Below are 26,627 nucleotides of genomic sequence, written 5' to 3' on the forward strand. Positions count from 1 at the left end.
TGATCAGTGAAAACAGCACCTTTGTGGAAGTGAATATTGATTTTGACCGCTTTTCTGTGTTCCGATAGCATTATTATAAATGCAGGAATACATTTTATTCGCTTTTAAACGATTTAGGAGAAATACACTGTAAATATTCAATTTATGTTTACCCCGTTCCGTAAATAAACGGACCGTACGTGATAGGCGATATTAACGTTGAACGGACAGGAGATTCTATACTTACAACATCATCCATTCATAGTAAATCTACGTCACCTACCGGGTAATTTTTGATTATTTAATTAAATGGATTGCCCTCTGATAACTGACTTTCATATTTTCCTTAGGGTAGAAGCAACAAATTGCAAGTTGGACATTTACGGTCACTCTATTATACCTAAAAATGTGACATCCTTTAAGTTCATTAATAGTCGAAAAATAAAAGCGAATGAGGCATATTTATTATGTACAATTTACCTTGGTGAGATTGTGTGTTATTATTTACAATAAAGTAAGGACTTAATCTACTGCTCGAGAATCAACATATGTATATCTAATTTCGTATCGTCAACGTCAATTTCTAAAATACCTCTAAAATTGTTACCCTTTGAAAATTCGTTTGTGCATCTCAAAAAAAAAAATGTGTAACCTGTCTTACCTACACATGATTTTTAATAAAGATTTGCGTACTTAGTAAGTCTTTTGTTAATTAGCTATTTGATCCTCATTGGTGTATCATTCTTTTTTTCCTATTTTTAAGGTTGAAAATCTGGTTTGCCTTCAAATGTACAGCCTGAACGCTGTATGATTTGCCTAGCTGCCCAAATTCCACAACGTACACAAACGCCTAGTGGTTGTTTCTGAATAAATTGAGACAGGAATCCACCGACGAAGGCATCACCGGCACCATTTGTATCGACGATTTCCTCCAATTTCAGTGGCACAACCGGGAATTCCTCAACTTTGTCTCCTTGGATGAGGAGAACAGGATGCTGACCTTGAGTAATAACTGCAATCCTTTGTCGATTTTCGTTTTGTTTGGGAAGTTTGCAGATTTTTTTACCAATCTCTTTTAAGTCATCAGTCTCCCAGCCTTGTTCTTTTGCAAATGCTTCAGTTTCCTATATCATTGGAAAAAAGTGTGAAACTAGGTTAAATTTGAGTAGAACTACTTTTCTTACAGTTTCATTGCCGAATATCAAGTCGACATACGGTAGTGCTGCCATCAGTGGTTCTTTGTAGAATTGTGAGATAAACGGTGCGCTCAAGTTCATTATAAACCATCTGTTGTGTTGCAAAGCGTGTTTGGCGACTTCCAGAATACTTGGAGGACTTACAGTTAGGAAAAAGCCCTGTAAGAAATCGATCATTATCAAAAACCTGAAAACTCAACGTTTTGTAAGTTTACTCACTGAAATATAGAAGTACTCTGCGTTTTCTATCAACTTTTTATTTGCGGGTTGATGAATATGGTCGATTTTGAAATGGTTTGCCGCACCTAAGTCGGCACACAATGAGCGATGGGTTCCCGTAATAAGGACTCCACAACGACCAGTTGGAACTTCCTCTGTATATTGATAACGGACATCCACGCCGTCCTGACGTGCCTTATCCTCAATTATTTTTGAATATTTATCGACACCTACACAGCCGAAAAATACTGCAACGTTTGGTTTTTGAAGTACCCACTGTGCCACACGGAAAGAATTTTGTACCGATCCACCAGCTATGTACTCTGCATGATATTCTGAGATCAACTGCTCGTAGAGTGGTTTATGTTTTTCTTCTGCAAGGATGGCATCGTCTGGTTTCATACCATATCGTTCAAGGAAATCATTGTCCACCGTTGCTGAAATATCGAGCAATGGATTACCCATGCCAAGAAGAGTTCCGGTTCTGAAAAGAAAAAATGAATGTTAGCTTTTTTGAGAAATATCCTGATCGAATTTTTAACAATTTCGAAAGCAAATGAAATTGTTGGACATAGTCCGAGGTAGCGTCATGAAATATGGCTGAGTGTCGGCACTTGGAACTGAGAAGTGTAGAAAAGTGAAGGTTCTTATTGCCGCTGCGAGTGGGGACAAATGTGTTGCGTTTGAACTCCCATATCACGGCAAATCTCGAAAAGTGCAGCGTAGTGTGCGTCATGATGAAAGGAATTTTGAATTTTGTTAGTCAGGGAGATAGCTACCGCAAAACAAAAAAGGTTTCGCTACCGTATATTGCATCACAAAATAACTTGCAGGTAATTGCAAGTCTTTCGATGGTACTGTGAGGCACGTAATGGTTGCTGTCTGACTGTTTGCTCCCTCACCGAATCGTGCACCTTGAACCTTGGCTTTAATTTTGCAAAGAAAGGTAAGCAGTGTAAGACTGAAAATGAACATTAACAAAACCAAGGCTTTCAGTTTAACTCGCACTCTTTCTATTTGCATTAACGAACATAATATAAAGGGTGTCGACCAATTTGTCCATCTTGGTAGCGTTATTTTTCCTGATGTTAGCATCGAGATTGATGACAACAGATGCATTAACAGTACTAGATCACCCTCCTTCCGTTTTGTCTAAAATTTGGAAATTCAGACACCTCAACAATATCATCAAGTTAGGTTGTTTCACTCCAATGTGAAACGGTGAACTCTGACCTGAGGAAATCTCGAAAGAAAGTGGCCCCTAGGCATATTGGACGCATTATGCCCCATTTAGAGGGATATATCATTAAAAGTGCATGTGATACATGAGGTAAGAGTACGATCTGCTTGAATTGGAACGAATATAGCCCCCTCGTTCTTGTTGATTTTCTTCTCGTTTTATTTGGGAGAACAATCAGCACCAATCTTTTTCAGGAGCATCATATCGCTCTCCAGGTGGAACATTCAAGTAACTGCCAGATGCGTCAATCACTTTATTGTTGTCATTAGGTGCAAAAATGTTTACCCCATTCCTAGAACACTGGCGCAAGTGCCGTTCATCTTTTAGACACCCAGGTTGATAAAGTTTGCAGCATTATAGGAAATACAGCGACGAGGACAAATAGGAGCTCATATACCGACTCCCTTGCAACAATAAAATTCTACAATTGCAACAATGTTCTGCCGGGGCACCTATATTCTCATTATTATTCTGTTAAGGGAAAGTCACACCGCATCCTTAAAGAACTGTTGAGCCCTATATTCTCATACGCCTGACATACATTCTTCTTAGAAAATACATTACTCAACGTGATAAGATTCAGTCATCGAATACTTTAACTTTTTTGCAGGTCGCCAAAGAAGTGACCCCTAATTCGAATTGTCAAATCCAGTAAAAAAGTAGTCCTATATATTCTGACATCTAAAACACGTTCATAAAAATTAATTTCTGTTCTATTGTATGTGACATCAAATTCCAATTTTTTTTATTCTCTCTGATATTTTTACCTGTTCCTGGCAATTTTTAAGGCCCCTAATTTTTTACACATGCTACCGAAACATCGAACAATAGACGACATATTTTCCAATTTAAAATATTCAGTACATACCCCCTATGGTTCGTTTGCAATTATCTCTGACAAGAAATCAACTTCTCACAATTTATTCGCTAATTGACCTAAGGTCAGACGTAATTGTGACGTAAATTTGTTTTCGATCAATATTTTTGCTATTCATTCATCATTTTGGCTGCTAAATTTATTAATTTATCAAGCTTAACATAGAAGAATTTATAGGAAAAGTAGAAAATTATGATAGAAATGATGTTTATAAAGTCATTATGTGAGTGTAGTTACAAGTTTTGAGTTGTATCGCGTGACGGTCACGATTACTACTGAAGATTTGTTGTCAACTGCATGAATTTCTAATCTTTAATTTCGCTAAAATATTCAGAACCGAGAATCAGTGCCCAATTGGTAGACCAGGAAGCGATAAGAATTTGAGGTTGTTTAGCTGCTAAAATTAATGGTTTATATTTTTTAAATTATTCAACTCAAACGCATATGGTTAAATTGCAAACGTGTTCCAAAATCGTTATTAAGCTGGAAAATATCTTCTATTTACGATTTAATATGAATCTTAGACTCTTAAGTTCAGGGAAAATAAATTACCGTCAGCTGAAGATTGAAAATTGATTCACAGGTTGTCATTTGTTGTAATAGTTGGGTGAAAGGAGAACTATCGGAGGGTCAGGGACCCACCCCCTTAGTATTGTACTAAAAGAAACACTTCGGATTCCAACTCACTATTTAGTAATGCCAAAGGCCAAGTGGAAAAAATAATACCTCTCTCTTAGTGGTGCTTCGGGGAAAATCTTTTGCATAAAATATGCTGACCAGGATCGAGAGGCGGTTATTAGCGTCCAAGTGGACAAACGCTCAAGGCCCTCAAGGCTTGCTGAGACACCTGCACTCCTTCTTTACTATTCTGCGCCAAATGCTCTTGGGGCGACCCAGTCATCGACCATCTTGGAAAACTGGATTCCACTGCATGGCATAGCCAGCAATGTAATTGTCGCCCTTCCTTAATGTATAACCTATCCACTATTACTTCCGCCGTCCGACTACATCGCGTACGGGTATTAGGAGTGTGCGCCGCCCAAATTTTTCATTTATAATAGCTTCAAAGTTGTTGACGAAAATTTGGAACTTCGAGTGGTGTTGTCGAGTGCTGTGCTATTCCCATATAGCAACACAGAAAGAACACTAACACGAAACAGTCTTTACTTGATCTTGGTGTTGAAATAACTACATTTCCAGGCAAGGCAGCGAAAGCGGACGCTGCTAATTCGTCGGGCAATATCCAGTTCGGGAAGCAGAGATGGACATCAATGCAAACCACGATAGTAGCAATCACTAGGAAGCATATGCTTGATCGCCTGAGAGTCATTAAATTACATGGCATGGAGGTGAAATGAGATGCGGAGGTCAAATATTTGGGAATTACACTAGACCAAAAATTACTCTGGAAGACACAGAAACACTTGTCGGAAAGCTACGAAGTTTCTGATGACTTAGGGTCCAAAGCAGGAAAAAAAGGGGTTACACCCGGACGAAATTACTTTGGATGTACACTGCAATAGTAAGGCCTATGATTACCAATGCTGCAGCAATTTGAGTAGAAAGAACTGAACTCGACATAACAGCCGGGGAGTTACGCAAACTCTAAAGAATGGCTTGCGTGTTTATCAGTGGGGTAATGAGGACATGCCCAACCGCATCCCTAAAGGTACTTCTAGGATTAACCTCTCTCTATCTGCACATACAAATGCACTCAAGATTGGCCGGGAGTATCAGTGAGGCGGGTACCTGCCAAAATTGAAGGATGATTGATATTCTTTCTAGCCGGTACCTCGAATTACTGATACCAAGGGATAACTTGACAACGAGGTTTATTTAGATAAGAAGTTTGAAACACATTGGAATAACAGGGCAAACTTGGAGAGCGTGGCTGTTATATACTGCTTAAACCAACAACTGATTACCTTGTATACTGACGGATCCTTCACAGCAGAGGGAGCGGTTGTGGAATTTATTTAAACTGATGGGTAAGCACACCAACATATTACAGGAAGAAATATTCGCCATAGACAGGTGTGCCTTCTTCAACCTCCAAAGGAACTATAGGGGGCAGAACATTGTTATTCTGACCGACAGCTAACCGGCGATCAAGGCACTTAGATCCAACCAGGTGAACTCTAAACAGATGTGGGAATACCTTAAGAGACTGAACATGCTTGGCTCATAAAATAAGGTCTGGATACTCCGAATTCCAGGCCATGGTGGGTTGGAAGGCAATGAGGCAATGGACAAACTGGCCAGGAAGGGAGCAGGGATACTTCTACACGGTCACCAGACTGATGTGGAATCGGAAGCGGCTTCATGGCTATGGCGTTACAAAATGAAGAGGAACGGCTGAGGTAACTGTACTGAGCGAACTTACCAGGAATGGAGCAGTCCAGGGTGCTTATTGGAGGATACGAACCCAAGCGCACAGAGGCATATTTAACGTTCTGGGACAGTGTCCGGCACTTGTGCAAAGTGGGTCGGGGCACCTGGGAGAATACTTAATACCAGATGCCAAATTGAAATACTTGCAGATAGGGAATATATCAAATTCCCTGGCGGTTATAGGCTTGCTTGATATACTAAAGTTAATAGATAAACTACAACAAGTAAAAAGTGCACAGCAGTTCTTTTAGGACCCAGTGCAACTTCCGTTAACAGAATAATAATTATCATATATCGAGTTCGGTGCCATTCTCGGCAGAAGCCACGCTTCTTAGATATACAAATTGATCGAAGCTTTTGATGATCTGTCCATTAATGTACACAGGGAGAGTACGATGACCCGTTAGACTGAAAAGTCTAGACCAACAGTATCAAGTGATTTTACAGCATGACAGTATCCTTACATAGCAAATGTGACAAAAGAGCTCGATTGGAAGTGCCTCCACATTCGGCTCATTTACTGGATCTCGCGCAGATCCAATTCTCACGTATTTCAATAACTTTCAAACAATTTATGTGGAATTTTCTTCAATTGCGACGCTTAACTCCAAAATCCGAGGGGCAGAAAATCATAAATAATTTAAGTTAAGCAAAAACGATGGAGTGGGCTATGACTGGCAAAAACCTATCCAACTGCACAAGCACATTAAACCCCTCAACACCTTCAGAATTATGAATATGAAACTAACATCGTTAGTAGCATACTTTAATTCTCTGTCGTTGTTAACGATGTTCTTGTTCAGTATTATAATGTCAACAACAGCAACTGCATTGTGTATATTGTCATATCGATAAACAGCAGCAACATCCGTATCAGATCATCAATCAACAACGACAACATTGTTGGTAACAACGGGAACAGTAACCGAGAATAACAAAAACGGCAACAATAATATTTAGAGTTCATGAGTTGAGTGGTAAACAAAGCGTTTTAGGCTCAATTAAAATGGACTTGATTTATAAATTATGAATAGCGAACAAACAGTAAGTAATCAGTAGTAATTTTAGCAGATAACTCCATTTATTTCACTAGATCAGTATTTAATTCGGCGTGCTGTGTCCTGAAACCACTACATATTTCATGCAAAGGTCCAGAAGTAATCCAACAAGCTCTAATTCCTTTAAGCAATAAAGAGGTCGAAAAAAGACTTGTTGGGTGCTGCCTGAAATGCAGTAATAGCCCAGGCCAGGAGTCTGCTAGAGATATTGAATTGGTAGACGCGAAAAAGAGAATTTTTTTACTAAGGCGGGCCTAAGCCGGATACCGGTTATTGTGCTTTTGATAATGATGACAAAGACGAGGCAGAATTGATTACCATTGCAGATAAGATATGACATACATCTTAGGCAGAACACTATATCTTATCAGTTAAACAATCCACAAGTGTCCAAGAGACAATCCGATTTTGCACTCATAACGCGAAATACAGTCTTCATTCAGCACTGTAAGCGTAGTAAGTAATAGGTAAAACATGGTTACCATACATTAACAAGATGCTAGATATTTGCATTCTACTAGTTCAACATCTAAGAACAGAGGTGGATTTTAGGAAAACATTAGTTTGCGTTTTTCTAAGACCTACTTCTGTTCTTAGATGTTGAACTGAATGCAAATATCTAGAATCAGTTGGTATCACGTGACTGTTGGAAGAAAACTAATCCAAAAACTGAATAAAATGACCGTGATGATGGTTAAAAGTTAGTTATCATCAAATACAACTTTCTTATTTATGACTCTAAAAATAAATTATCAGTAATTCTATGCAATGTGACCAATAAAACTGAAGATATTGTACTAATGGCGGCAAATCGATGAATCTGATTTTCTACTTTTAAGAACAAACTTCTGAAAGCAACTCTTGCGTTACAAAAAGTATTATATATTCCTTTGTAATCGTAGATGTTACCAAGCCTTTCCACGTGTTGCTCCCATTTAGGAGCACAGAGCATTGATGCAGAGCCAGCTCAACTGGATGTTGGTGTTGAGGTATCCACATTGCCAAATTTTAGTCAAAAGCACGGATGAAGATCAAGTACTGTTAATGCATTGGATAAAAGGAACAGCTTCAGGGAATTCTGTGAAGGGATCGAACAGATCACAGAAGTCTGTCTGTCTGTTTGAAGAAGGAAGATGGGACATTTACCAAAAATGAGGAGGACAGGGTACACCTGCTACTCAGAACTCATTTCCCGGAGTCCTACTCCACGGTAACAGGCGACAACATTCTGCCTGACACCCCAACAACGAACAAAACGAGAAGAAAGGAGAACTGGAAACTAGCAAAAGAGATATGCTCAGAAGCTAGACTAAGGTTGACAATGGGAACTTTTAAACCACTGAAATCACCCGGAGTAGACGGCATTTTCCCAGCACTAATCCAGAGAGGCCTAAGAATCATCTTAAGAGTCTCTTCTGATTGTGGCAAGGGGGAGCATAGCACTGGGATACATACCAAGGGTATGGACTGGGCAGGACGGTCAACTGAAACTGCTCTGTATCAGCTGACAGCTGGGATGCCATAGAAACAAAAGAAGTAGCACTGTGTTCGTTTTTGGATATCGAAGAAGCATTCAACCACATATGGCACATAGAGATATAAATCACCCTGACATTCTGGATGGGCAAAATGCTAGAAAGCAGGCAAATAGAAGTACCGACAGGTACAAATTCTATTGTCATGAACACTACTTAAGGGTGTCCACAGGGCGGAGTACTATCGCCGCTTGTGTGGGGTATGGTAGTGGACGAATTCCTGGATGTGCTAACAAATACTGGAATACAAGTCCAGGGTTACGCGGACGACATTGCTTTAATATGTAGGGGCAAATATGAAGATACCCATAGAATAGAATAGAATCCAAACTGGACAAAGAGTTACTAGTGCCTGGTGCAGGAACGTGGGACTGCCGATCAATCCAGCCAAAACCACCATTGCACCATTCACTAGGAGGGGTAAGCTTGATCACCTGAGAGCCATAAGGTTACATGATATGGAGGTGAAACGAGAAACAGAGGTCACATGTTTGGGAATTACGCTAGACCAAAAATTACTCTGGAAGACACATGTCGGAAACACTTGTTGGAAAGTCACGAGGGCTTTGATGACTTATAGGTCCATAGCAGGTTGCAGCCCTAAGATACTACTTTGGATATATACTGCAATAGTAAGGCCTATGGAGCGGTAATCTGGGCAGAAAGAACTGAACTCAGCACACAAGCCAGCGAATTACACAAACTCCAAAAACTGGCTTGCGTGCGTATCAGTGGGGCAATGAGGACATGCCCAACGGCATCCCTGGAGGTCCTTCTGGGATGAACACCTCCCCATCTGCACATACAGATACAGGCAAGGAGGGCAATACTCAGGATGGCCGGGTGTATCAGTAAGGCGGGGAGCTGCCTAAACCGAAGGAAGATTGATATTCTTTCTAGGCGGTATCCTGAATTACTGATACCAAGGGATAACATGACAGCGAGGTTTCACTTCGATAAGAAGTTTGAAACACGTTGAAGTAACAAGAGAAACTGGGAGAGCGTGGCAGCGACATGCGGTTTAAACCAGCAACTGATTACTTGGTATACTAACGGATCCCTCACAGCAAAGGGAGCGGGTGCCGATGTCATTGGTCCAAGGAAAATGTACTTCGAGCCAATGGGCAGGAACACTAGCATATTCCAGGCGGAAATATACGCCATAGACAGATGGGCCTCCCTTAATCTGCAAAGGAACTGCAGAGCGCAGAACATATTCTCAATCAATTTGGTCTAGTTTTCCTGCACGAACTGAGAATTCAAATTTCAAAGAACAAGTACGGCATAACATTTCGCACGGGTTAGCCCCAGTTAAGCTCAAAGAAGTAAGTTAAAACTTCAACATGATTATCGGCATCTGACGACTGTCGGCTTCATCTGACTTATCATCATTATATATTGAAAAAGAGAAGAATAGTTTGGATCGGAGATCCAATCATCATTTTAAATACATATTTGATAGTGCAGTCATTCTTCCTATTGAAAGCCTATTTATAGTATGTTGGATTGTTCAAACTTGATTGCAAAAAATTAAATGCCCTTGATAGATGAAATTCTACAGCAATAGAGATTGTACGAACTCGCTGTAATTAGTCATATAAATAAGGTGACATATAGCTTTAGGTTTTATCCATCCCAAGTCTGCTAATTAGCTTTCTTCAATCAAACTTCAATCTTCGTCCGCGAGTGGAGCATTTATTTTGGTACGAGAATCGCAACAGACAGACCATGTTATAAGAATGGAAACCTACGCTTAGAACCACCTTTCACAAAGAGCGGAAGGCTGCTTTGACAATAGACTATACGTTCCCATTGCTAGAAATTGCCCAAGCAAAAGGATAATACCTAATGTGACAATCTTATAATATGAATGCAAACACTCATGACTAAAAAACTCCAAATAATAACAATGAGTGCTGAGCTTCTTTGCCATCACTACGTATTTCTATTACGTATTTCAATCTACAAATCATTTGCATAAAGCCATTGCATTTTTATAAGACTTGATGCGATGATATGCCAACCGTCATCGTTGCGCTTCAATTTCTAAAGAAAATTGCTTTACTCGTACTGTCAGTGCATTGAGATGACAAAATATATTTTTCAAATAACTTCTCAGAACCTGATTAAAACACGATGAGAAATATTCTTAGCAACGGGGCAGTGATAGACAATCCCGGATAAGTAGTTCCCCGCCAAAGACAACTTAATAGCTTGCTTTTAGTTCATGAAATCAACCTGTAGTTTGCTTCGATCACAGAATCGCGAGTAGATAACAAGTAGCGACTTTATTAAAACTTTATTGCATGCTGTATAATATTTTAAAGTTGGCCGTGATGATCGAATGCTTCCTACCAAATCATTTATTTGCCCACAAATTTATTGATTACTAGTTCATATATATGTATATGTAGCTATATCTTGCGGAAAATACTTTATTTTGCGGGAAATAACATAGATGTTTTATAATTTCATTTCTATTATAATCGCATGCTCCCAAAAAAGACTTAACATCACGCGACACCGTTATCAGTCTTAAATAGATACTTTACTATACGCACATATTTCATTATCACAGAAAAGTAGTACAGAGATGAACCGAAATTGTGTTTTGAGGAGAAATTCAGATTGCATATACGAGTGGAGAATATAATTTAGTATTATTGTTTTAGGATAGCATGGCGCGAAAATAATAACGATTATATCCAGACTCCTAGAGCTATTTGTAGTAGAAACTTTTTATCTGATAGAATAGTGAATGATTTCGGATGGAAGAAACAAAATGTCATAGTCTGGATATCCCGAATATACGACGAAGACCCTCTCATCAGCAACTCAATGCAATTTAAGAGAAGCCTTAACATGTTGTTATGAACAAAACCGGGAATTTGAATATTTTCATTAAAGGAGATATATTTTCCCCAGAAGAGTAAACGTATTCATAATCGATGTGTGCTTGCGTTATTTCTAGCGAAAATTTACTGTATTAAAGTGCAATGACTTTTTATTCGACATATATCGATATTTCGGGTGTATATACACATCAGTACTAACAACGGAGACGATCATCATCATCAACGGCGCAACAACCGGTATCCGGTCTGGGCCTGCCCTTAATAAGGAACTCCAGACACCTCGGTTTTGCGCTGAAGTCCACCAATTCGATATCCCTAAAAGCTGTCTGCCATCCTGACCTACGCCATCGCTCCATCTCAGGCAGGGTCTGCCTCGTTTTCTTTTTCTACCATAGATACATCGGCATCGTGAATCACTTTTTCCAGGGCCAGGTTAAAGAGGACGCATGATAGGACATTACCTTGTATTAGACCGTTATTGATGTTGAATGATCTCCAAAGTGATCCTTCTGCTTTTATCTGGTGTCGCAAATTGGTCAGGGTTAGCCTAGCCAAGTCTTATCTTATCTTATCAGTTTTGCCATCGTTTGGCGCAGAGAGAAAATCTGATCTGTTGCTGATTTGCCTGGAGTGAAGCCTCTTTGGTGTGAGCGAGTGTGGGCGTATGGGGCTATCCGACCTAGCAAGATAGAGGAGAATATCTTATAGATGGTACTCAGCAACGTGATACCTCTATATTTGCTTCACTGCGTAATATCCCCCTTTTTATGTATGGGACAGATAATGCCCCGTTCCCAGTCGTCAGGCATTGATTCGCTATCTCATACTTTGAGCATCAGTTGATGACATCGGAGACGATGTTGCGCTGTAATCTCGTAAACGTATTCAATTTCAAAATTTATCTATCCGTATCTTAGCTTTGATGCTCATTTAACTGTTTGAAAGACAGAAGTAACCATCCAAAACAAAGTTCAGAGCCAGAATAAGCTATTGCCAAGAATCCCAGCATCGTTAAACTTTTTTTTAGCGTTCCCGTGAGCGCCATTGTTTGTTAGCCATCAGATTAGTTGCTTTCGTCAAATTTCGATTGTGATATATATGAGAACTCTGTTCTCGTGATTGACAAAAGTCACTTCGAAATAGCCATTTCGCCACCTCCAAAGCACCTGGATTTATTGCAAATTCATAAATATACCGAACCGCTGGGAGAAGCAGGAGTAAGCGGGGAGATCGCAATTTGCTTCTAGCCGGCTAGCTCCTAGATATTTGACTAAATCCTTCTAACAAGATTCGTGGCTTCTTCTTTAAGACCGGCACTACATACTATAGATCAGTATGTACAGTAGTAAATATACACTTTCCAAAAAGTGTTGATGAGAGTTGATGTATATGAAGAAGAGAGTGCCACGTTAGAAGGCATGGTTGCTGCGGCCTTTGCAGAGCTTTATGAATCATTTAATATAGATATTGCATCCAAAGTACCGTCAATGCACATGGAAATGTTGAATCACCCAAACAACAAACACAAAGTTCATTCGATGTCTGACCAAATTTATACGATTAGCCTTCTGTTTAGCTTTTGAGTGTGACTTTGAGACATTACGACCCATTGCAGTCAGAGTCATTACATTTAAATGTTGGCTCGGTAGATAAAATGCAGATTTATCTCCCTGTGACATTGTTATTAAGAAGTGTGGTATCTGCATTGTGTTGTTACTTTTATCACGATAATATTTATTGCATGTATTCCAATGAAAGTCTTCAAGCAATGTTTAAAATTATCCAGATTTAGGGTAATGGTAATTGAAGTGCTGTAGGTTACGATTGTCTTATTAGCTTTCCTGCTTTATTTTGATGTTTTTTCATGTAGGATCTAATTTTCTCATTTTTATGATAACTCGAAAATTAAGTGAACTAAAATAGTATATGAAGTGCTCATGTTTAGCGTTTCGTCCGCGAATTTCAAGTTGTCAGCTTGTTGACTGTTGGTAGATTCGCAGTAAAAATAAGATACAACACGGGGAAAGGTGGTTTCCGATAGTATATCATGGTCTCGAGATATGAGTTTTTTATATTACTGAAAACTGATCTGTGTTTTTGTGTAATCATCATTTTTTAAGGTTTTGTGTAAAACGAAGCCTTATTTAATTTTTTTTATTTTATTCTTTGAAATAAATCTTATCGAATGTTTATGACTATGCATACATTGTCTAGAGCATATATTTTTTCCAGGGGACTATATATTTACCCAATAGTACTAGGTTTTTCATAAATTCCAAACAGATGGCAGTTTTTTCATAATCAACAATATCTCTTATATCTCCTGAAAGGAGGATTAGAAAACGATTTATTGTGTCATATGAAATTACGAGAATTGTTTTTTCCCTTCGTTTCGAAATCAACGAACTTTGTGAAATTCCACCTTAGAATAGATTTTAAGCCAAATAGGGCTTCAGAAATGTAGCTGAAATTGGCTATCACTATATTTGGTGACTCTCCCTGTAAAAAGGTCATATTTTGAAGATTGTTATCATCAACTGATGGTAATGATTTGATTCTGAAAATATATATTTTTTTGTTTATCTTGTTTCGCGGGTGAGATAAATATTATTTCAAAATTACCGATAAAAGATATCAATAAAGGTTAATCTCTTCCCAATGTTGGTTCTAGAACATCTAAGAGTGCCATTGACAGGAACATATTTGGTTTTTTTCAGTCAAAATCGTAAATTTTTCAAGAAACTTATACTTTTTCCAAGTAAATTAGTACTCTCTCCCGTTGATTACAAGAAATTAAGTGCTTCACCAAGTAAATCAGTATAACACTTTTGTCAAATAGGTAAGATATATGCATTTAGTATGTATCTATGCAGGAACGACACACGGTTTTGACAATAATTGGTTTATGGATTTCCATCTTCCGTGTACCACTGGCATGGAAATGAGTTAGAGTAGTTTTCTTGGCAAAGCCAGCTCACCTTCCTTGTGAAAACTTTAAAAGAACGCATGAGATAGAAAGATAGACACAACAACTAGTATGCTTACTAACCGGGGAATGGATTACCTATATTAAGGATTGAGGAGGTGGCCTTTGTAGTCCTAATGGATATTTCAGGGGCTTTAGATAATACCAGCTTTGAGTCTACGACATCAACAACGAAAAGGAACATAAATCATAATAAAAGAAAAAAACAGAACCCTGAAGGAATTCAGACTCATTTTGAAGAACGACTTCAGCAATAAAAACCCGCCACGCGTATAACACTTAGATAAGTCGACCGGTCTGCATAGCGGGGCAAATGCAAAAGAAGATTTCGAACATGTAATAAACATAGGCAAGGGAGCATTCTTTGCCACAAGGAGCGCTATAGATGAGACCCGTGCTTATTTATGGGGGTCCCGTGTGGAAGCCACAGTGTCGTCAGCCATCCAAACAGATTTGGAAACTATTGGGGTCTTTTTTTCCATTCGAACATTGAAACGTCGCGATGCATAAACTGACCTAAAGTCATATCGTCCGACAAAATCATAAGAAATGATGAAGAAGATCCGTTTTAATTTGGCAAAGCAGTACAAAACTGCAATTGGACTGCAGTTGACTGGGAAAACGTGGGACTTGAATAAAAAGTAATTTCAAAATATTTACTATCGCAAAAAGTAGCTGCGGCTAATTTTACTTTTTTAGCTTCTGGCTAGTGATGAATCCACTTTGAAGGCATTGACAGACCAGTTTGTTTCCGTTCGACAACGATCAGGAGAATAGGGCCACCCTTCCTGCGTTCAAATGACTGTTAATCACCCTCATTCAAAATTTTCTAAGCTTAGCAAATAGGATATGAAAAATCACTTAAACTAACTTTGGTATATTTACGAAATAAGAATTTGATTAAATGGCTCTGGATTTGAAAAGGGGGGCGAGCAAATTTGAACAGAACAACAACAAAGCCAAGGTTGTCTGCATTAACAGGTAGAACATTTTAGATGTCGATCAATTTATCTCACTAAGTGTTGTTGTTTCTGCCCGCGATGGCACTGACCCGACGCATTAACAGTGCTAGATCCAGCTTCGCTGCTTTGTCTAAAATTTGGAAATGCAGATACCTCAACCCCAAGTTGAGGTTGTTTCATGTCAATGCTCTCTCTATGCTGTTATATGGGAGCAGCATATGGAAATTGACCACCACTGTTACTCAAACAGATCAAGCTTTCGTTAATATCTGTTTTTCCGTTGTCGTTGATGTTTTACATTGCCGGTTAAGCCATGCTATGGAATCGTCTATCATATAGTGGCTGAATAGTGGATTGCTCTAGAAAAACATGGCGTAGAGCAGTAAAGAAGTGTAGATTTCTCGGGAAGACATGGAGAGAACTGACGCACATTTCGTCGAATAGATACTCTATTTGGCGGATATTAGTAACTATAGATACAAATATATACACTCACAAACACAATTAACCGCCCATCTATAAAATTCGTTGCCCTATTTATTTACGTTAACTTTGGCTTATCAACTGTTTTGTTTTCTGTCAAGTGGTTACTCTTGCAATTAATTAAAAGTTAATTAAATCATTTCATTCCCTAAATTTGTGTCACCAACGGGATTTTTTAATTTAGTCGTTGTTTGACATTGTTGCAGCTAAGGCAGTGGATTTAACTGACGCTGGGTACAACCAATGTCGCATCGCTCGTACGTTCGGTGTACTTCGTACTATGGTATCGGACAGGCTCATAAGCCCGCAGATCAGGTTAAACCCAACATCGATGCACTTTAACTCGAGATGACCACTTCGTTGACAACAACGTGTTGAGAAATCGGTTTTGCACCGCTACTGAAGCTCGTACGCGTCTTTTGGTGGTGAGAAATGTCAGTAAGTGGAAGTACCATTAGAAGACGAAAGAAATCATCAGATTTTCGCCCAGGTTCCATCCCACAACACTGTTGAGCTAAACTTGTTTTTACATGAGAATATGTCGACTGGATTGTGGAGGAATGAACGTTCTCTTCTCCCATGATAGCAGAATAGCCTTAAAAAATCTAGATGGACGACAGTGTGTCTACAAGCGGCAGAATGAAAGGTTTCTTAGGTTTAGGTGGGTCCATAATGGTTTGGGGAGGTATCTCTTACGAGGCTCTTAGGAATCCTGTTGTCTTTAATAGAGACAGTGTCACCGCCCAAAGATAAGTGGACGATGTTCTTCAAGATCATTTCACACCTTTTGCACCATTCATTGGTGACAACTTTAGACTCATGCATGACAACAGACGTTGCCATATCGCAAGATTCGTTACTGAGTACCTTAATGAGGTCGAAATTGAAGTCTTATCATGGCCGACACGCAATCCTGATCTTAACCCAGTTGAACACATTTGGGGCAACCACAAAAGACATGTACGAATAAGAGTGTTAGCTCGTGTTAGCTCTTACGACCCTAGCAGCCTTCAAGGCTCCTGTGGCAAGGCTGCTGTGGCAGAAGGATTGCCAAACCGGTTTCAAGAAGTCATAAGCCAGAGACGGCAAGACCCATTATTAATTTCGAGTTTTTTTTAAGTGTGACACTTTTTTCAAAATTTCTTTTATTTTTTAATTATTAGCGACGATGTTCACAAAGCATCCTTTAATAAACGGCTTTTTTGCAAGACTTGTTTTTTTATTGCCTTAAAGGTAGTTTTTAAGCTCCTCATCCTCTACGATTTCCGCAAATTGAAAGCAATAAATGTTGGGTGGTTAATTATGCCTGTGACTGCATATTTGAGACGAGAGTCAATGTGGTCAGCGTTACACTTGGCAGAGACTAATTCCCTGATTTGACTCAGAACTTTTCACAGCTAAGCCATCTACTATTTTTTTCCCGGTACTATTTAGCATTCGTCAACACTTGTGAATGATGCTGTCAGGGTCTTTTTTTTTTTCTAATATGTCTCCACCGCTAATGAAAATATGCCACAGTGGATTGGTCACACTTTGATAAAGGCACAGCCCTTTTATTGTTACTTACGCCATTCAAGTGCTATAGGCCCAACGGTAGGCTGTATACACAACCGCTTAAATTTTTCAATTGCATAAATTCATTAAAATAAAAAATCAGAGCGAAGTTGGAAGTGATGATTCCATTAAAAACTAGTTTTTTTTACTGTACTTGATGCGAATCTTGCTATTTTGCCACCGCAATCGAATGAAATATGAAAAGCATTAATGAAAAATAATGCAGTCTTATTAAAGTCCACATGCTAGGAGAGTTTATCTACATTTCTAGGTCAATTCATGCCACAAATCGAAAGGCGTTTTAAGTCTAAGAAATGAGTTCTCTATCGAAAATTTTGATTAATTCAAATGGACTAAACAGTTTATAATTGAAATTGATTAATCTATAAAATGAAAGATTGCCTTGGAAGATATTTTTCGTTTTATTGGCCAAAAGTGTTTAATTTAACCAAATACGTATTTCAGGGACCAACTTTCCCCTTCTTCAGTGTTGTCCCTTCTCAGAAAAACACTGAAGAAGGGGACAGTTGGTCCCCGAAATACGTATTTGCTTAAATTAGACACTTTTAGCGAAGAAAACGGAAAGATATCTTCCAGGGGAGTCTTTCATTTTAAGACTTCGGCTACAAACAACCTCCTAATTCACACCACGATTAATCTATGCAAAGCATTTTTTCTGTTTTGCTTTGATTTATTACAGAACAATACTTCTCAGAAAGTTCAATGTGTAAAACACCAACTTTGATCCCTTTATGGCTCTGTGATTTCATTCGGAACAAATGTATTGAACGGCATAAATCTCGAGCTATCGCGATAACGAACAAACAAACCGGTCACAATCTCCGTCAGCGACTATCACAATATACACAGAGACCACAATTAAATTGTTAATTGTCGAGATAAGTGAAGAGCCGGAACTTAATTACAGTCGAGTGAAATTGGAATTCTTTCAGCAGATCATATTCGAAAATTAAGAGACGATGACAACTTGTAACATTTAATGTTCAATTAACAAACAACCAACTGACAAAACCTTACCTTAAGGAGGTCATAGTAGCAAGGAGGCTTTAACTTCAGAAGAATTTGCAAAAGTTGAAATGAGCACTGAGTCTCCGTCTATTCAAGACACGATCTGGAACTCAACTGAATTAATTGCTAGACCTTTTGCTACCGCAACACCAAATAGACAACACTCAGATGAGCGGGAACTGATAACACAAGACAACATACAGTATGAAAGATTCTCATCGCTGCAAAGCATCTGACCAAAAAACGGATGTAACAAAAATAGATTTTCTATCGCCACGATTACAAAAGATAATCTGCCGAAGCCAAAAGGTGTACACAAAGTGTTAATATAGGGACAGTTGCGTTCGTTTCCATAGTAAGATGAAATAACTTCAGCAAAGTTCGGGCTGAAAACTTACCTGATATTTTCCATTATTCTTTTTCTGTTTTCAATTACGTTAGGAATGCGAATATTATAAATTTATCGTTTATGAAAAACTTCAAAACAAATCTCAAGAATTTATCGAATGAACATCAAAAACAGAACATAATGACCCGATATCACAATTTTGTTGATTTCGCACGGAAGCTCGACATTCAGAGAATGATATGAGCGCGTATTAAACCCGTGCTTTTTATTATTTACTCCGAAACTCTTCAAAATCCCTTTTTTCCCAGGGGTTTAATGTGCTACAACCACATGCCGATGGCAATGAATGACAGCTGTCATTGAACTAATTATTTCATTCAAAGTGGAGAGGAGGAAGTGGAAATCATTGAAGTTCCTTATGATGTCAGACAACAAATGTAATTTTGCGACATAAATGTATAATTTTGATTCACGTTCTTCATACAATTTTTCACGCTTAAAAATTTCTATAATAATTGATAATTTCTGTTTGTGATAGATATTATTTACTTAAGGACCGTAGTTGTTGACATTCAGAATGTGTCAAAAGGGTGCGTTTCGTTATTTTCCAAAGAAAATCAATAGACCTGTAAAAAAATAAAAATTGTTAATTATTTTGCGATTTAGTTTAACAACTGTTATATATTTATTTGTCTATATAATCCTCCGTTGAAAAGCTTTAAAATTCAATGTTTCTAGTCAAAGTTAGCGATTTAAATCGATTGAATTGGAAAATAGCAAGCATATATCAATTCACAATAGGTGGGAAAGTCGAATTTTATAAATAGTTTTAAATTCAATTAAACTACCGTGGCAGCCGGAGCATTTCTCATCTGTATCCTTAGCCCATTAAATATTGTTATAATAACAATAATGTATTATTTTCACAAGAAAAGTGGAAAATGTCTTCTTTTAGATATTTGAATATAATAACTAATTAAAGATAGCCAATGTCCACTTTTTTATTTTTCCCTGTGTTGAATGAACGTTGAATATGTTTGTTTTGTATCATTTCCCCAATTATTAGTTTTACAAATAGAAAAGTAGGACTTATTTCGACGGTTGATGAATTTCTGTTATTCTACATTTGTTGTTTAGCCTAGATTACTTAATAACTTCAACGTGCTACAAAAAAAAAATGCAAAAAAGGTTAAAATTAACAACGAACTTTGATACTCTTAAACGTTTTATTTACAGTACTGAGATTATGGGAGGCCTCCAACAAAAAAATAACAGAATAATTTAATAATATTGCATCAGAAGAGGAGGTTGACAACCGTCGCCAGTCACTTGAATAATGAATGTGATTCAACTTTCTTTCCAGGTCAAGGTAAACAAAATTCTGAATATACGAGCGTAATTAAATCATAAACAGTGCGTAACCAGCGATGCTTACGTCTGAAATGTGGCAATCGGTATCTTATTATGCCTATTATCAAGAAGTAACGGGAGAAGTATGTTTGATGATGCGATCATAACGTCTGTGTTGACGATAACTCGCTAGCGAAAGTTGGCTTGATTATTTAAGTCAATGAAAAAAAGCGATGGCTTTGCATGCTAAATACAACTTTAAAATCTCTCAGCAGGACAAAGCTTAGAATAAAAAAAAAAATATGGAGAGACCAATCCACGGGGTGATCTTCCTACCGAATGGGATAAAAATCAATGAAGAAGATATATTATCGGAACATTACAAGCGCTGGTAATCAGCTCCTTTGACGGTTTCACACGCTGGTTGTCTAATATAATGAAAAAAGATTGTTTTCAATTAAGTTTTATAATGGACGCGAAACCACCAAACCATAAATAATTGCATAACAAAAAAAGTAAATAAATTTATTTTGACGCTGCTGTTTTGCTTATTAAGGACATTTTCAGCACGCCTAATGGAATTTCAAAATTGTTGCTGCAACGCGGCTTCATATATTATCTACTGCAGGGATTGCAAGCTTTAGTCTAAAGTATGTGGAGAAGGTTACAAAGCACATGTTAGAAAGTTGTTTTCAGATCAAAATTCATTGCCGGAGTATGTATAAAACTTCCTAAGTTCATATTTACCGATCTGAAGTTCTAAATTCAAGTTTGCTTTTATGAATGACATTATCGTAGTTAATCCTTGTGAAAGTTTTTTCATCGTGGCGCCGCAGTGATGCATAAGATGAAGGAAATCATTCTATCGCGGCCCGCATGAAATTGTTATTTATATAACAAAAGTAAGAGGAGAGCACCACACGTCGCGGAGCATTCTAAACAAATTATTTGATGTAGGCTATAAAAGGTAGAACTGCTGTTTGACCATGCCTTGTGTTCACCGTTCACTCAATTTTGGAATATAGCGAAAACTTTGAAGGGTTCTGTTCGTCTAGTTTGCCAGGGAAAGGGCACTTAAAATTAAGTATCCTTGTGCAAGCCTCTCGCTTCCAAGCTCATATATTAACAGAAATCGTATATGTGAAAACTGGTTTCGTTCATGCCCCCCTTCTATCTTTTAAATGGCTAAGCGCTGATGTCAATATCAACGCCTCTCATTTGATTTTTTATCATTGGCATCGAGAGGAATACTTGGTCTGCTACTAAGGAGCACGTTTAATAGTATTGCGGTCGTTCATTGTTACTGTTTGCTGAAATAACATTCCGTCCATTTTAGTAAAGACTTACACTTAGATTATTAGTCTGTTGAGCGGAGTGTACCAGTTTTACTTGTTGTGATAAACTGAGAAACTGTTACCGCCACAAAATTTGATACCTTTTCGCCCCTTCTTATGACTACAGGAGCAAGATAAATTTCAATTCAAGGGTTTCCAAGATAATAAAGGTAATTAACGTAATTAATTGGTATGAACCATCTTCAAATTCTGATCTGACAGTTAGACCGAGCGTTTAACAACAATGCTTTTGGTCATCAACCGTCAACCAGGCCATTTCTCTTTTCCTTTTTCGGCAACCAAAGATATTTTAGATTCAAATGATTTCCTCACTCAGAGGCCCTGACACAATATACATGAAATATAATGACAATATACGCCACGTCAACTTTGCCTGTAAAAACTTTGGCTTCTGTTTTATGATGTCCTTCTGCTCCTTCAGCTTTTGTCCCGTTCAAAAGTGGAGTCGGCTGGTCTTTTTCGGTTGTGCCGTTTTGTTCGGTCATACGCATGATCTAAATGAAGACGCAAAGCTCTCAAAACACCATTCAACGTATCAAGCCTGGTCGTTATTCATCAATGTTCGATGTTCAGGCCGCTATTGGCAAGTGAATTCTCGTCAGCGCGAATTATATGTTCATACCATCGAAGACGTCCCCTCCTCCAATTTTTCCACGATCGGCGTACCACCAAATCGATCGCGAATGTGATCAGGGTGTGCTACGCCACTAGCTTAACGCAACATCTCTATTACCGCGAGGTGTTGTTAATTGTCTTTTATATTCGGTCAGCACTCAGAACTGTAGAGGACGACAAGGCGGATGGCATCGCGGTAAATTTTCGACCTTAGACGTTCGTCCGTTCGATTGCAAAGAACGGCAGATGTAGAGCGCCATTTTACCCAATTTTATAATGCAGTTCTCTATGGCCTGATAGCATTGGCAGTGATAGTGCCTGTTTCATTGGGGTCGCCATTCAAAATTCAGTTAATTTCAATCTTAAATCTTGATGCATGAAGGAATCATTCCACTTTTAGACATGGTTTTGTTACGAGACGTCAGGAAAACATCATCTGCATAAAGCAGTGTATAGAGCGTAGGTTCATAACAAGAACAAAGAAGAGTGTCGAGAGGGTGCTTCTTTGATGAACACCAACGGAGACACGAAGCCGTTCCGATATACCTGACAAACTTCGGAATTTATTCTTAGGATCGCAGTGGAGCAATCTAACCCAGCACGCGAGTTCCTCTGGCACTAGATGCAGTACCAGAAGAGTTTGTATGGAATCCGGTTAAACGTCTCCTCCTACATCCAAAAATGCAATGCAGAGATGTCGATGCTTTTCACGGAATTTCTCCTGATTCAGAATGCACTGAATGATAACTTCCAAAGGTCGCTTATTGTTACCCATTTTGCCTCTGATTTTGGCATTCAGTGGATCAGGTCATATTCTCTCAAACAGCTCGCCATTGAAGGCAGTAAGAAAAGCCAGATTAGTCAAAATAATAAATCTTTAAACATTTATCTGCTGTTTATAGTAGTAAAACCAAGAACCTATGTGATTGGTTATCGATATTATATGCAGAGAATCTCGATTTTCTCCCTCTGAGGAATGAATATCTTGACTACACGTATACAACCATAAAATTTCATTCTCCATGCGTTTTGACGAATCTACCGAGCTCGGTTTTATTAGGCGTATTGATGGAAATGCAATTCCCTTAGCACCAACGGTGAGGGAGTGTCACACTACTTTTGCTGCTAAGTCACACAATGGAAGAGTCCAGGCTGCCGGCCAGTGGGTTACCCTGTAGAACTCAGGGCGTAGAGCCTTTGCCTCTTTAGGCGTGAGTTTGTTGGGAAACTTAAACCAGAAATCGTCAACTACATAAAACATCCATATATGTTACATGTAATTCCGAAGTCAATATAATTATGCAGAAATGTGCAGAAACATTTAGTTGTTTCTTTTTTTATAGGCGAACGTTACCGAGTGATTTTGATTCTCTGTCTTCCCTCTCTTAATAGGAAATTATCAGATTAATTGGTTATTTCCGCTTTAATTTGTGATAATTGATAATAATAATTGAATTATTTTCCAAAAGAAAAATGAATTTAGCATCCAAATTTTCTAAATTAGAACAATATACAGCGCCACCTGTTTGTTCACATCAAACGAAATACATACAGCAAGAATTCACAATCATACAACACCAAACTCACCATGAAACCGGAAATCTCATTCAACTCTACTCACAATCATACAATAGTTCATGGCTGTTCAATTGAACTGCGAACACCATCAACTCTCATTATTTTGCTACATCCTTGCACAATTGTCAACTGGCCATCCCTTTCCCATGCATATCACCTAACCGGCATTTGCCTATTTGCATCCCTGTCTCACTTGCACTCATGCCAAATTATCCAAATAAAAACATCAATAATTATTTGGTCGTGTAGTTGTCGCTTCTGTCGCGCAGTGCCCAATCCGTACACAAGTGCTCTGTCGCTGTGTAGGAGAGTGGTGTAATTGGTCAATGCGTGCGGGGAAAAATAACACAAATGGCCGCCATTTACTGAAATCTGTGAGTGGTCGAAAAAGTGCGACTGGTGATTTTTTCCAATTCGCGGCTGTTCTAGGTGGAATTAATAGTTCGGAGTCAGTGTTAAAGACGCGAGTTAAGTTTTTCGAGTGTTTGAATAACATCTTAAAGTGCCCACAATGCTGTAAACGATTAAAAACCGATTCGTAAGTGGAAGTGTTCGCAGCGGCAATCTTGTAGTAAAAAATTTGTTGACATTTTCGCGACTTTATCGGACGATTTTCTGTAGGTTTGTCGTGTCAGTGGTGTCATTTGAGACTCCTGCACCTTATCGGTTTATGTTGGTTGCAAAATAACATTCCACGGGGGAGTTGATGAAGCTTGAAAGGTCGTGGCGGAGGTTCTGTTTTGGCTTTCCATTCGCTGGGCAGCGCGACGTCTAGAAATCGGGACAGTGAAGAAAAACGTCGTGGCTGAAGGTGCTCGCTGGCGGCTGGCTCAGATTCTGTAAACGGCCAGGCGGTTTTGCATTCGGAATTAATGAAATCGCAGCCAGTTCGAAGGGAAGAGGGTAGACAAGTAGGAAAATAAAAAAAGTCGAAGAGTGGAAGAAGAACAAGACAGCGACGACGACGACAGTGACGGCGACGGGACAGCCTATAGGCAAGCAGTGCGCGGGAGAGAGACGGGGCGAGCGAGTTGCAAGACTTCTGTGGGTGCTTTTTTCTGAACATTCGCGGTTCGATGTTTACATCTCCGTAGAACAGAAGTGAGTGAATTTCTAGTGAGCTCTGCATCGGATCGCGGCAATTTAAGGTAAGTACGAAAGCAAGTTCAGTTGTTGACCGCGGAAAGTAATTCTGAGCGCGTTGAGTTGGGTTGGCGAGGCGTATTTCGCGGGTAAAGTCTGGACGGGCTCGGTGCGAATGTGATGCAAGTTTGAGGCCAAGTACCTGAGCGTTGAGTCCCAATTCCATCCCAATTGGAAGCGATGGATCTCTGGAGCGGCGATTACCCTGCTCCGATCGGCGGTGATGTTCCGATGCGAGGTAAAGTGCGAATTCCTGCGACGTCGCCTTCGACTGCAACGTTTGCGTTGATTTTTTCCAATTTCTTTTCGGTCATTTGATCTGGATGACATTCTCGAGCTTTCCGCTTCATCAGCTAACCGGGAGCGGGTCGGTCTGAGCAGGAAAACTAGTGTAAGACGGCGGGAACGTCAAAAACTACGGGAAATGCGCCGATTTTTCCACCATTTGTGCGATTTGGTCGTCGGCTGCCATTTTTATTTTCGTTCGCACACTCGCGCACACATCGATGCGGATGTGAAGTGATGTCGCGACAGGGCTGCGTGGCGATGTGTTGGTGAATTGTTGCGCATGTGTACCAGTTGCGCTTGCGCGGTTGTCGCTGGACCTCATATTTTCACATTTGTGGATTCTTTTTTGCTTGTTTCCATTTGCGCCGCACATAAGTCGCACGTACACGTATGCATCTGGCGGCGACCGCGCACGCACACTTATGGGTGCATTGTACAGCTCGCACGTATACCGACACATTAGGATCCGGGCTGACGAGGTAGTGTGTGTATAGGAAATGGGAAAAAACAAAAATGGCGATTGCGAGCCGTTCTAGTGTGCGTGCATGCTTATTGGCTTTTTCGTTTGTTCTTTTTGCTGCGAAATTTCTTTTCAGATGCCTTTTCGATTGTTGATTCGTGCGGCTGCTTTGAGTGGCAAACTTCGAATTTAGGTTGTTGGTAGCACTGACGGCCCAGTAGTGACTTTGTCAAGTGTTTGGGGTTGGTTTTAGTGCGCGTCGTTGGCACGGAATTCTGTAGCGGCGCTGCTGGTCGTACTTTTCAGGGTGGGTTCGAAAATTTTGGAATCTTTGGGGGCTCCGTGGAAAATTGTTCTAATTTGATTTAAGAACATTTGGAGGTTGATTCGCTGAGTTTGGGTTTTGTCGTAGTGCAGGAGGCGAGAATGCTGCTACTGGGGTAATAAATGAAACGCTTTTGTTCCTATAAAGTGCATTTTTCGCCGGATATTAGTCCGTTTCATTGATATTCCAAATCTTCACACTTTATCATTTATGGAAAGCAATTTTATTATAATTGAAATTTCTATTCTGCAAAATTCATGGATTTTAGAGTGAACAATTGCTTCGTAAGACAGTGAGAACAAAGCAAAAAATCCATTAATAGCGATTTGCGTTCTCGAACTAACATAAAACAAGGCACTGAAAGGAGGAACCAATTGTTTACTGCGGCAAATGTCACTTATTTATGAGGATTTCTCGATTCTTCAGAGCAGGGACGCGTACTTTGGACCCAATAATTAGTGGATCCACTTTCGTTGGTTGCTACTTCGCAGATCAGTTGTGGCAAGAGGGAATGTAATCTCCGATAAAATTTGATCAATTTGTATTTGCGCTTTGGTTTTGTATCTTTTAGCCCATTTGCTAATATCTTTCCCCTTCGTCATGCACTGGGCTTGCTAATTTCCCCCAAAAGAGATCCATGTTGGAGTAGGGGTAAAAGGTAAAAGTACATCAGAGGACGTGCTGGCCAATGGGGAACATTAGTTTTTTTTTTTTTTATTGAAAAATCTGTGCAACAACCGAATGATATGAGCGGGACATTATCTTGTTGAAAAGTGTATGCTCTAGAATGAAGGTAATAT

General features: G+C 39.1%; 2 protein-coding genes across 6 annotated transcripts in view; one reads left to right on the top strand and one right to left on the bottom strand.

Annotated features, from left to right (window-relative positions):
- Positions 1-421: 421 nt before the first annotated feature.
- Positions 422-19,112, bottom strand: LOC119647743 (adenosine kinase). 2 transcript variants are annotated; one of them, XM_038048856.1, is made up of 4 exons: positions 18,763-19,112; positions 1,395-1,878; positions 1,164-1,334; positions 422-1,103 (listed from the first exon to the last, which is right to left on the bottom strand). In XM_038048856.1, the coding sequence occupies exons 1-4, from the start codon at positions 18,774-18,776 to the stop codon at positions 738-740; spliced, it is 1,035 nt and encodes a 344-aa protein (XP_037904784.1). In that variant the 5' UTR covers positions 18,777-19,112; the 3' UTR covers positions 422-737. The 2 variants fall into 2 exon arrangements, with proteins under 2 accessions (XP_037904784.1, XP_037904785.1); XM_038048857.1 differs by lacking the exon at positions 18,763-19,112 and adding an exon at positions 18,374-18,531.
- A 4,803-nt stretch (positions 19,113-23,915) lies between these two features.
- Positions 23,916-26,627, top strand: part of LOC119647742 — a 58,267-nt gene continuing 55,555 nt past the window's right edge. For 2 of the 4 annotated variants that reach the window (XM_038048852.1, XM_038048854.1), the window contains exon 1: positions 23,916-24,759. The gene's annotated coding sequence lies outside the window, so the exon portion shown is untranslated. Of the gene's footprint in view, positions 24,760-24,814; positions 24,993-26,627 lie in introns of those variants that run through there. The other 2 variants (XM_038048855.1, XM_038048853.1) reach the window with 2 other exon arrangements.

Source organism: Hermetia illucens, chromosome 2, assembly GCF_905115235.1.
Source record: "Hermetia illucens chromosome 2, iHerIll2.2.curated.20191125, whole genome shotgun sequence".
In the NCBI taxonomy this organism is placed as follows: Eukaryota; Metazoa; Arthropoda; class Insecta; order Diptera; family Stratiomyidae; genus Hermetia; species Hermetia illucens.